The sequence below is a fragment of the Protopterus annectens genome, chromosome 12.part0 (assembly GCF_019279795.1).
Source record: "Protopterus annectens isolate FY-2018-M chromosome 12.part0, PAN1.0, whole genome shotgun sequence".
Classification (NCBI taxonomy): Eukaryota; Metazoa; Chordata; order Ceratodontiformes; family Protopteridae; genus Protopterus; species Protopterus annectens.
Window position 1 is genome coordinate 290,974,936 of NC_056746.1, and position 12,618 is coordinate 290,987,553.

General features: G+C 42.5%; 1 protein-coding gene across 4 annotated transcripts in view; it reads right to left on the reverse strand.

Annotated features, from left to right (window-relative positions):
- Window positions 1-12,618, reverse strand: part of PTCD1 (pentatricopeptide repeat domain 1) — a 465,981-nt gene that overhangs the window by 42,909 nt on the left and 410,454 nt on the right. For all 4 annotated transcript variants that reach the window (XM_044089358.1, XM_044089361.1, XM_044089359.1 and 1 more), the window contains exon 7: window positions 9,211-9,393. In XM_044089358.1, the coding sequence (XP_043945293.1) occupies window positions 9,211-9,393 (183 nt within the window). The remainder of the gene's footprint in view (window positions 1-9,210; window positions 9,394-12,618) is intronic.

Sequence of the window (12,618 nt, forward strand, 5' to 3'; positions counted from 1 at the left end):
TAAAACCTGAGGCAAGTTCAATTTTCTAGGGTCCTGGCCTCTTTTCTCATTCCAACAGCAAAACCGCTTCCATTTGGCGGAGTAAGCTTTTCTAGTAGATGGTCTTCTGGCTTCCAAAATGACATCCTGCACCTCCTTGGAGAGTAGGGTCTGTTGTGGTATTAAGGGATTTTCCATGCAGCGAGGTTGAGTGTTTTCAGCTGACTGTGAAGAGTTTTGTATCTGTTCTGAGTCAGCAGAAGAGGTATTAGAGGCAGGGACCAGGGAGGAGTATGTGTTAGGCTCCTCAGGAGTGGGTACTAGTGTTGCCTTGGCCAATCTGGAGCAATCAGTATTATCCTTGGTTTGTCTGTTCTTGCTTTCAAAAGCACCTTGGGCAGAAGAGGCAGAGGTGGGAATGCATAAACTGTCCATGCTGTCCAACTGAATGAAAGGGTGTCCACTTTCCAGGCCTTTGGATGGAATGTCCTTGAACAAAACTTTTTCAATTGATGGTTCCTGTGGGAGGCAAAAAGATCTATGTCTGGCCTCCCCCACGCTTGGATTATCTCTGTAAACACCTGAAAATGCAACTTCCATTTGTGTGGATCTGTCATATTTCTGCTTAGAGTGTCTGCCAGTGTGTTTTCCAGTCCTGGCAAGTACTGTGCTTGAAGCTCGATTTGTCTTTCCAGAGCCAAGTTCCAAAGAGTCATGGCTAGACTGCACAAGGGGTATGAATGTGTTCCTCCTTGTTTGTTTATGTACCACATTACTGTGGTGTTGTCTGTTCTTATCAGTAATTGTCCTGGATGCAAGAAGTCTTTGAAGGCTGTAACTGCATTTATTACTGCTAGCATTTCTTTTTGATTGATGTGAAGGTGCTTTTCCTTTTGGGACCATCTGCCCTGAATGCACCTGTCCTTCATGTGCGCCCCCCAGGCGTAATCTGAGGCGTCTGTGGTTATGACTTGTTTTGCTTGAGGCTTGCAGAATGGAAGGCCTGCGTTTACTTGACATGCTTGGGCCCACCATAGGAATTCCTTTTGCAAACATGGAATTATCGGTATAATTGCTTCCAAGCTGTGACTGTGTTGAGACCATAGATTTTTTAGGTACCACTGAAGTTTCCTCATATGCAGCTTTGCACATGGGATTAGAAGAATGCAAGATGCCATGAATCCCAGAGCCTGCAGGATTTTCCTTGCAGTAAGCCTGGTACTTTTTGCTAGTGTTTTGAAGTACTGAGATAGTTGCCCTTGTTTTTCTGGCATAAGATATGCCATCTGGGTGTTTGTGTCCAAGCTGGCACCCAGGAATGTTATTTTCTGAGATGGTGTTAGCCTTGATTTCTCCTTGTTGATGGTATATCCCAGAGAAAGCAGTAATCGTGTCACATATGCCAGATGTTCCAGTAGTATGTGTTTGCTGTCCGCTTGGATCAGGCAGTCGTCCAGATAAGGGTAAATTTGTATCCCTTGAAGTCTGCAGTAGGCGATTACTGATGCCAGGCACTTTGTGAATACTCTGGGCAGTAGATAAGCCAAAGGGCAATGCAGAGAATTGATAGTGGATTGAACCTGCAAGAAATCTGAGGTATCTTCTGCAGCTTTGTCTGATTGGGACATGCAGGTATGCCTCCTTGAGGTCCAATGTTACCAGCCAAAACTCCTTGCCCAGCATGGGAAGAAGTTGCTGTAATGTGAGCATCTTGAATTTTGGAACAAGTAGAAATGTGTTTAGGATGGATAAGTCCAGAATGGGTCTCCAGTCGGTTCCTTTTCTTGGTACCAGAAAAAGTCTTGAATAAAAACCTTGACCTTGTTGGTGCGTAGGTACCTTTTGTATAGCTCTCATGTTTAGGAGCTTTGAAATTTGCAGTTGTGCCTCTGCCCTTTGATTTTGTGGCAGGTTTGGCATGCCTCTCATTTTTGGAAGAGTGTGAAATTGAAATTTGTAGCCTCTGTTTATGATGTCTAGTATCTATTTGTCTGTTGTGACAATATGCCAATTGCTTGCAAATAATGCTAGTTTCCCTCCCAAAGGTGCTGCCAGCTGTGACTTGCTTGGCAAGGAAATGAGGGAGTCATTGGGTTTGCTTCCTGTATTGTTGTGCACTGTCTTCACCACCTCTTGGTGCTGGAGATTGCCATTGTCTGCCTCTATATGATCCTTGTGGTTGCCCTCTGCCCCTTGTGCGTCGGTATCTACCTCTTTGGGGCTTGTCAGTGGCTGGAAAGGACCAGTTTTTTGAAGGCCAATTCCTGCTAAAATGTGGTGGCTGGACCTGTAAGAAAGCTTTGACAGTTTGCATAGATTTGGCTTTTTCTTCCATTTTCCGTAGTATCTCCTCAGCATTAGTACCAAAAAGTACATCCTTTTGTAAAGGAGCATCAAGAAGTTTAGCTTTCACATGATCATGCAAATTTTGTTCCCTAAGCCAGGCATGTCTGCGAATGACTGATCCTGTAGCAGCCGCTCTACTGGAGGCCTCTAGGGCATCATAACCACATTGTAAGGTGTGTTTACCCACTTGCTCCGCACTATGCATCATATCCTGTAACTCTTTAAAATCTGGTTGTTCAGGTAGAGTCATTTTGTTCCTTAATTGTGATAACAGGTACTGTTGATATTTAATCATATGAAACTGACAGTTTAAGGCCCTCATGGCTAGGGTGGCCGAGGTATATACCTTCTTACCCCCACCTTTCTAGAGATCTAGATTCCCTCTCTGCAGGAAGTGGATTCTTGGCAGTGGAGGCCTTTAATCCCTTGGGGCCTTGTGAAATGGTTTCAGGGTCAGGATTATGGCCTTTGTAGAGAAATTGGTGAGAACTGGGTACTCTATAATACCTATCAGGCTTTACTGGTGCGGGAGGCAGAGAATCAGGGTTAAGACAAGCCTCCGAATAGACATCATCCAGTACATCCAAAACAGGGGGTATAGCTAGAGGTCTGTGCTGAGGTAACCAAATAAATTCCCTAAGTCTTTTCTTGGAATCTGAAAAGTCTTGGCCTTCCCAATGGAAGTGTTCCCTCAAGGTGTGCAAGGTTTCCCCAAATGAAAAATCCTCAGGAGGGGGGATACAGAAGGAATGGAGTGTTCTGCATCCGAATCCTCAAAAGGGGAGTAAGAGTGTTCCTCTGCATCAGAATGTTCTGATAAAATGGATCCCTGATCAGAAGAGGGAGATTCTTCCTCCACTCTGGGTCTCTTGTCAGGAGGGGGCTGAGAACCTCTGATAAGAGTTATTAGATCCTCAGCCATTTTAAGCATCTGTTTCTTAGGCATGTGTCCAGGAGATGGGCCTTGTGCAGCAGGCCTAGTGGGATGCCTGGCTGCTTTGGATTTAGTAAAGGCCTTAATTGAAAAAGAAGATGAAGGCCTAAATACACCATGGGTGGAGGTGGACCTGTCCACATTAGTAGGCTCGACATAAGCCGCGGCTTCGGTTGTAGTCTGGGAAAGGGCCGAGGACCCAGCGGTCTCGGGTACAGAGGACACCGCCAAAGGAGTGTCATCGGTAGTCAGGGACTGCAAAGGCGTCTCGCTGAGAACCGGACCACGTGTAGCCTGTTTTGGCGTGGTGTCGGCGGAGACCGCGGGCCTCGCGTGTCGGTCCTTTTCCTTGCGTTTTTTGGATAAAACGGTAGTCGGAGTGTCCGACGTCATTTTATAGTCAAAAGCTTTACCAAAATAGTGTTGGGCGAACTCCGCCCGACGCTTGATAGTGCGTTTATTGAAGGTAGCGCAAAAGCGGCAGCCCGAGACGTCGTGGTCTGGGCCCAAACAAGGTATGCAAAGGGAATGGAAATCCTTATGCGGTATTTGCTTCCCACAAGAAATACAATTATTAACTTTTTCTGACATCACTCTGAGGCAAGAAAAGTTTCCCCAACGGGGTACTTGGCTTTAATGAAGACTTCAGTTTCCAAAATTTTCGTAATTCAGGAGCTGGCCGACCGGCACTTGCGAACTGCTTCTGCTTCGGGCACCGCGCAGCAAAAAAGACTGGAGAACATGGCGTCGGCTGTGTCTTATATACTCTGGCCTTCCTGACGTCAGAAGAGTAAGCGACGACAACCGACGCCGGACCAAGACTTTGGAATTCGGCCGACCGAGGGACCGCCAGAAGGCTGAAAACCCATCTGTGATTACTGCAGCTGTATGCACGATGAACATCATTTGGTTAGACAGGAAGAAGGTATGAGGAAATGAAGGTGACCTCAAAGATGTGGATGGATTGTTTGACAGAAGACCTGTGACAGTCAGGCATGACTGTCAAAGAAAGTAGAGAGATGGTGCCAGTTGATACAGTACCCCGACCCCATGTTAAAAAAAAAAAAAAAAAAAAATGGGAAAAAGGGTGTTGTTGATGATTATGATTCTGGTGTCCCCAATATTTTCCCTTCGGCCATAATTCTGTCAGATGCAGCTCTTTCTGCTGGTACGACTGAATCTTTACTAATATAGGTTTGGGCTGCTTTCTCATGGCCAAATTTGGAGCATACACACAATGTAACCTTTCAATTAAATTCTGCTGTCGAATACTAGTCAAGTTGCTTATCTGTACTTTCATAAAATGAATGCAGAATATTCCTTTCTAATTCCTATGGTGTAACAAGAAATATTACATTTTCCCTGCATGCTCTGTTTTGTAACCATACTATTTTTGAAACAGTTCTTGAGAAGCCTCATATTCATAGGTAGGTACCAGGCTATCTGCCCGAAGGCATTTATAAGCTTAGCCAGAATGTGTTGGCTTTCACCGCCCCCTTAGATTAGTTCCCTGTGCCTCTGTTCAGCACAGCCACTGAAGTGATCCCCAGGGTAAACTTTCTGTTTCCCATCCACTCGTCAAGGATTCTCTTGAAGAGTGTTAGCGAGGAGCTCTGCCTAATTTAGATTGGAATCTTGTTCCAAAGCATGGGAAGTCTCTGGGACAGGAATCTATCCCTCCAGCATGTCCTATTTATTGTTGTGGTGAGGTTTAGATCCCTAGAGTGTGTGGCTCGAGGGGATAAGGTTCTCTTTAGGTGGAGCATGTCCATCAATTCTGGGTTGGACATGGCTTTGTATGTCAGGCAGAGATCACCTCTGAGTAGGTGGTATGCAACTGAGTACAGCTGGAGTTTCTTTAGTTGAGCTGCATAGGGTATGTGTTTGAGGCCAGTGATCCTCTTGGTGAGGTACTTCTGTGGTCTTTCCAGCTGTTGCAGGTGTCTTGTAAGGTACATCCCAAATGGGACATTGTACTCTATGATGGGTCTGATGAGTGATGAGTAGAGGGGCACAATGACCACTTTTGATCTGGATGCGAATCCTTTTGTGATCAGGTGGGCCACATAGAAGGATTTTCTAACCACTATGGCAATGTGATTATCAAAGGAGAGATTACTATCTACTTGGGTCCCCAGATCCCTTATTACATCTTCCGTATTTAGGGGACTACCACCTATTTGGTAGCTTGTGGGTACTTTGTTTTTTCCAAAGGGGATAACTATGCACTTTTTGACATTTAGCTTGAGGCCATGATTTTGACACCAGGTATCAGTCTCAGTGAGACCCTTTTGGAGGATGTCTGTCAGACAGAGGGTAAATTATAACCCCTAGTCTGCAGTCATCTGCGAACTTAGTCAGCCATAGTCCTCCTGTGCTTGCCTGTACCTCTGAGAAGTATCTGCCAAACAGGAGGGGTCCTAGGACTGAGCCCTGGGGAATGCCACTTGTAACCGGTTTAGAGTCAGAACTACCTCCCACAACTCCCACCGTGTGGGTTCTGTCCCGTGAGCCAGTTGGCAACCCATCTTGTGACGGAGGGGTTTATGTTCAGGCTGGTGAGCTTGTCTATAATACCAGAATGGGGACTGGTGTTGAAGGCCTTTGCAAGGTCTAGGTAGGCTGTGTGTACCACCTTTCCCCTAGTCTATAGCCTTGGTAACCGTCTCAAAGAAGTCCACCAGGTTTAGGAGGCATAATCTGCCCTTAACAAAGCCGAACTGGGTAGGGTCCAGTGTTTGGAGGTTCCCAATGTCTCTGTTAATGAGTTCCATAATGATGCGCTCCAAAGCCTTGCAGACCAAGCTAGTCAGGCTTATAGGGTGATTGTTCCCGGGGTCTGTTGTGGCTCCACCTTTGTGGAGCGGAATAACTGTTGCTGTGCACCACTCTATGGGTACGTAGCCTGTGGGGAGGCTGAGTTTGAACAGTGTGTTTAGGTGAGGGGTTAGTTCGTCTTTGAGCTCGTGTAGGACGCAGCCTGGGACAACGCCCGGTTCCATTGATGCTGTGCTTTTGGCTTTGGAGAGGGCTGTTTTAACCTGAGTGTCTGTGATTTCAGGGGCTCTACATTCTTCTGGTATGGTTATGGGCCCTTTTGGGGGTGAGAGGGGGGTTAAGTTTGCACTGAACCTGTCTGCCAGGATGTTGGCGATATTGGTTGGTTCAGTGCATTTTGTGCCATTCTGCACTAACTCCGAGCAGATCTGAGCATTGCCACTTAGATTCTTGACATAGCTAAAGAATGCCTTGTGGTTATCTTTGGAGTCCTTGTAAATTTTTCTTTCGAAGCTCACCTTGGATAATTTTATGAGGGATCGTAGTTTCTTGCTGATACTGATCAGGGATGTCTTCCCTTCTTGGGATTTTACTCTTTTCTGTACTAGTTTCCTCCTTCTATTGTATAGCTTGTTTATGGCAGTGGTCCACCAGACTGGTTTCCTTTTTTTGGAGGAGTGAGTCTTGGTTTTGCTAGCACGATCCATGCATTCTTGTAGATGCCCGTAGAATGCATTAGTAAAGGATTTTGCAGCTTGGACAGCATTATCCTTTAGCATGGGGGCTTTGAAACTTTCCACCTCGGTCTTAAGTAACGTGAAGTTTGTCTTTCTCTCATTTCAACCTCTGATTTCTGCAGTTTTATGAGCCCATCTGAATAGCTACTTAAAGTTTTTCTATTCTTCCCAGCCACTTGTCTTTTGACTTTAAATATTCTTCCACTGTCCCACTTATTTTACACACCCTGAATATATTTGATTTTTTTTTGCTAAACAACTTGAAGCCATCCCCTGTACCAAAGCTGGATCCTGAAATGTTGCTGGACATCTGCAAGGCTCTTCCCCCAAATACTTTCCCTCTCCTTTTCTAGTTGATTTTTTCTTACCTTTTCCAGATTTCTTCTTTGATGACACCAAAGTAGTGCAGTGACTAACCGGTAACTGAAGTTTACCCAAATTGATATAGTTTGCTGTTTTTCCTCCCATAGCTTCTGTTTCTGTATTTGGAGAGCTCTACTCAACCTACTGATCACAGTGTGGGTGTCTTGGAACACCCTACCAGTACTTATGCTAAACAGACATATGCTAAAATTATTTTAATTTGAAACTGAAGTTTAATTTAACTTTTGCACTGTATATAAAATAAGCTACACTTAAACTGTCTCCACTGTGTAATGTGCTGCTATAAATATATAAATGCATTTTCCATACATACACATGCACATATAAAATCTATATATCTACACCTGCTTTGGTCGACATGCAAAAAAGTAGATGTTCAAAATGCTGACCACGCAATATGCTGACAATGACAACACTGACAACTATGCATTTGCCAAGAAACAATCTTGGCAAGTGCAAAATTTAAAAGAAAAAAAAAACAAAAAAAAATTGGGGGGCGGACAGTCCCCCTGCACCCACCACACCCCCTGCTAATTATATAAACATTTTTTAGGGGGGGGCCTCCCTGTACCCACCACACCCCCTGATAATTATAAATACTAACTGCAAGACTATCAAAAATCGTGGAAAGGGAATATTTTCCAAACCCAAGAATTGTGAATTTTCATACACCCATAAACCATCTGCTTGGCTGACTAAACAGATGTCGACAAAAAAAAAAATGCGTTTATATATACATATATAGAAAAATAAATATATATATATATATATATATATATGTGTGTGTGTGTGTGTATATATATATATATATATATATATATATATAGAGAGAGAGAGAGAGAGGTGTGTGTGCACATGTATATGTACACAAAGGCATATACATATACACACACACACACACACATGCACACAGGTATGAAAATATATTATTAATTTAAGAAAAACAGTAACATCCTAATCCATGGAATATAGTAGAAAAAAAGTAACAAAATAAAGCACAAAATCAATGCTCTTGCCTGAGGGTAAGCCCCACTTGACCCACCACAACTTCACATCTGACATACAACAAATAAACAATATTAACACAAGTTAACAACATACTGCACAACCAAAGTAATGAGAAAGCATGAAAACCAGTACTTCTGCAAGGGACCAAGCTCCCCAGATATCCCTAAATAACTCCAACATCATGTAACAGTAGGATTAACGTGAACCTTCCTAATTCCCATTACATTGCCATTTTAGTGCATCTGTAGATGTTACAAAAATATATCTGATAACATGAGACTTCAACAAACTGTGCTACCTACAAAAAAGCTTTAGCAAATGTTACATCTGATACACTGAAGTGACTCTGTATCAAACACTTGTTTGCATGTGCGTGTGTGTATTATTAGATATAGTTATGTACAGATACACACACACACACACACACACACACACACACACACACACACATGCACATATACTTTATACATACTTACGGCTGACCTTAACAGTAGCAAAGTATCAAGATTACTCAGTGCATTTCCAAGGTCATGGCGGTACAGGGGCAGAAACACTAACAGTATTGACATGAGTTTCAACATTCACTCTTCGAAGGACTCCCAATTCTGTAGATGCTTATATGCCATACTGACCCTGCTATAGTTAATACCATTTAGAAACACAACTGCAAGTACAATTAGGCAGAAAACTTGCAGCCTTCAAAAAACAGAAATAAATATACACAAAGAAACTAAAGTAAAATCCACTTGAATGTACTGGGGGGGGGGCAAAATCTTGTTACAGCCTTCAACAAAAATACTAAACGTCTGCCATCCCTTAACAGCTATCAAGCAAAATACTCACAAACAGAAAAGCAAAACCTTATACTTGCATACATGAAGGCCACAAATTATGAAGCCTAAAGCAATGCAACTGGAAAAGCACTCACTGTGTTTTTAGATTACCTATATCCCTTCTGAAATTTTCAGCTATTTAACTTGTGTTTATTTTGCTTATATGACAAACTATACCATTGCTGTGCTATGCTTGTAAAATCTTACTTACTCTGTCAAAATTGGGAGGGTACTGAGCTGCAAACTCCAGCTGTCGGATGATGATTTCATTGGGTGGGACTTGAGTTGTCCTCATGTCTCTCAGTATTTCGGTAAGATAGTCGTAATTCAACTGTTTAACTGCAACATCAATAAGAGTGCTGTACACATGGGCACTGACATTAAAACCAGACTTCTGCAACAAACAAAACAATTGTTACTTCCCTGTAATGTAAGCTGTGTAGCAAGCAAATCTTTTATTTATTTTTATATTTGTCTTTGTTGACCGGGATAGTCCAACTGGGCAGGGGCCCGATGAAAAAAGTTCCATCAAACACAAATCTAATATAATGTAACAGTCTTCTGCTATTGGTACAGTTCATTGTACAATGCTTGTAAGATTAGGTTTCACTTAAAAGTAGTTTGTTAGACATAAATACAGTATTTGCATAGGCCTAGAAATGCAGCCACATTAGAGCAGTTACATATATGGAATGTTTCAGTAAAAATGAAAAACCTTCAGTCAAGAATACTGTTAAGAATAAAATGTACTAACAGAATGTGCAGTACATTAAGTACAAACAAGCTTGTGAACCATAGTTAATAAAGCATATAGCACTTGTAGGAAATTTATACGGTTTTGTTATTATTAGGAGAGATACTTCAGACAAAGAAACTAGTTCTCACCGATATGCAAAATGTTATTGAACTGCAGTTCACAGACGTCTGGTACAGACAGTCGAGACTGAGTGCAGAAGGCAGGAAAGGAATAATTCTGAGTACATAATATGTTCTAAGTACAGAATTTATGGGCAGTATAATGAGTGCAGGAGCTACAGACATTATAATTTACTCTATTGCACTTTATCACCACTGTTAATGGACACACATTTGATTTGGATATTGTTGACATCTACGTCCACTGTACATCACACACTACAGTGTACGCACAGTTTTATTCTGAAAGGTAAAAAATGATTTGGCACATAAGGAGAAACTGGCAACTGTAAAGCAGAGTTCTGGGTAATTGAAAGATAAAGACATTCATTCCAGCCTCATTCCAGTTTCTTCCACTTATTTCTAGTTTATTTCGGTATTCTGCAGTCCTTTTAAATTCTTACAATACTTCTTTAGATGAACTGATGCATGTTATTTTGCTTAGTACAGTTAAGCAAACATCTTGATGACAGTCATTAATATAGCTACTAACAATATGGATATTCGCTTATAGTCAGTGCATTAAGAGTTACTGTAATACATTTTCATAATTTAAAACACATTTGTAATAGCAGAAATATGTAAAAAAAATATGCAGTAGGAGGTTTGTCTGAAGAAACAGGTAGAGATGGACAAAACTGTTGTGAGGGAATGAAGGAAACAGAAAAAGTGAAAAGTGTGTGGAGACTAAGACAGTAGTGAAAGCTGTGCAATTACTTCTACTGTTACAGTAAAGTTTTACACAACTGTATTATGTCCTTCCATTTCACTGCTGCAGTATTCATAACATCAGGGAGAGTGACAAAGTTCATGAAGAAACATGGGAGGAGGATGGACCAGCAGAGCCCTCTAGGAAGCCATGAAGGATGACGCTAGCCAAAGCAGCTCTAACTCTGGAGATTCCATTCAACTTGTAGTGTTTGGTAAATGTATCCACAGAACTCCAGGAAGCTGCCTCAAGAATAGATTTCGTATCCAAACCCTTGAAAAAAGCACCTGGCTAAGCCACAACCCTAGCAGAATGAGCATTAACAGAATAAGGAAGGCTCTTACCATGAAAGGAATACAAAAAGAAATAGCTTTTGAGCTCCAAGAAGAAATACTTTGCTTGGATACAGATAATCCTAAGGACCTAGGATGAAAGGAAACAAAGAGCTGATCAGATTTCCTAATAGTCTTATCCAAATAAAATCTAAGTCGTCTATGCATTTCCAATGTGTTCAGCACATTCTCACTGACATATTGTGGAAAGGGGAAAAAAGTGGGCAAATGAAAAGACCGATTAAGGGACAACTCATTCACCACCTTGGGCATAAAAGAAGGATTAGTACGCAAGGAGAACCTGTCCTTATGAAACACCAAGAAAGGAGGACAAGCCATAAGGGCTTGAAGCTCAGACAACAGTCTGGCAGAAGTAAGGGCTAACAAAACAACAGTCTTCCAACAGCAATGTTGCAAGGAAGCTGAAGCTGCAGGCTTAAAAGGAGCCCGAGTCAATTTTTCCAGAACAAAATTAAGATCCCGGGGAGGAAGAACAGGCTTTCAGGGAGGCCTAAAATGAAGGATACTTTTGTTTAGCCTCAAATCTGCATGTTAAAGGAGAAGATAAAGGCAGACAAGCAGAGCTAGATGATAAGCGGGCCTTAAAAGAAGAAGAATACGCCAACCAAGCACTGAGCAATTCACACAGATAAGAGAGAAAAAATGGAATACCCAGAGAAAGTAGATCCAGTTTATGAGAAAAACACCAAACAGAAAACCTCTTCCATCTGGATAAGTAGGACTACCTAGTATTGGATTTCCTGGCCTTCTGCAGGATCCTAAGCACTTCCTCAGAAAAAAAAGGTATATATGTACAGTCAAAATCCTATCATCCACAATGTCAGTTGAAGAGTGGACAAGTGGGGATGGATGAGAGATCCCTTGTTTTGTACGAGTAGGTCCACCCTGTGAGGCAACTTGTGATGACTGCCCTTGGCTAAATGCAGAAGAGGGAACCAATACTGTCTCGGCCAAAAGGGAGTCACCAAAAAGATTTTGGGAGCATCCTGTTGAATTTTGAGCAGGACCTTTGGAATGAGGGAAGGGAGGAAAAGCAAAAAGAAACATCACCTTCCAAGAAAAAGATATGATGCTCACCTTCTAAACTAGATGACCTTGGACTTTGGCAGAAAACAGAGGAAGCTATCTGTTCAGAGGGAAGGGGAGGCAAATAGATCTATTTGAGGAGTACCCCACTAGTGGATAACATCCAGTAACACATCTCTGTGAAGCATCCATTCATGGGTTTGAGTTAAGGACCTGCTCAGAGTGCCTACCACAATGTTTTGACCTGAGGGAATGTAAATTGGCTAAAGAGTAACTTGATACTGGACAGCAAGATCCCACACTAAGAGTGCCAACCAGCAAAGAAGATAATATCTTGTGCCCCCCATCTGTTTACATACCACATCACTGCGGTACTGTCTGCAAATACCTTGAGAGGTCCTAGGGAGACAAGAGGATGAAAAGCCTGAAGCACTAGCAGAAGAGCTCTCATCTCTGACACTGATGTGCTCTTTCTACTGAAGAGGAGACCACACCCCCTGCACCTTTAGGGGAGCTAAAAACTGCTCCCCATCCCACGTCTGAAGCATCTGTGAATAGATCCTGAGAGGGAAGAGGGGGATGGAAAGGGAGCCCTGGATTTAGAGACAACTGCTGG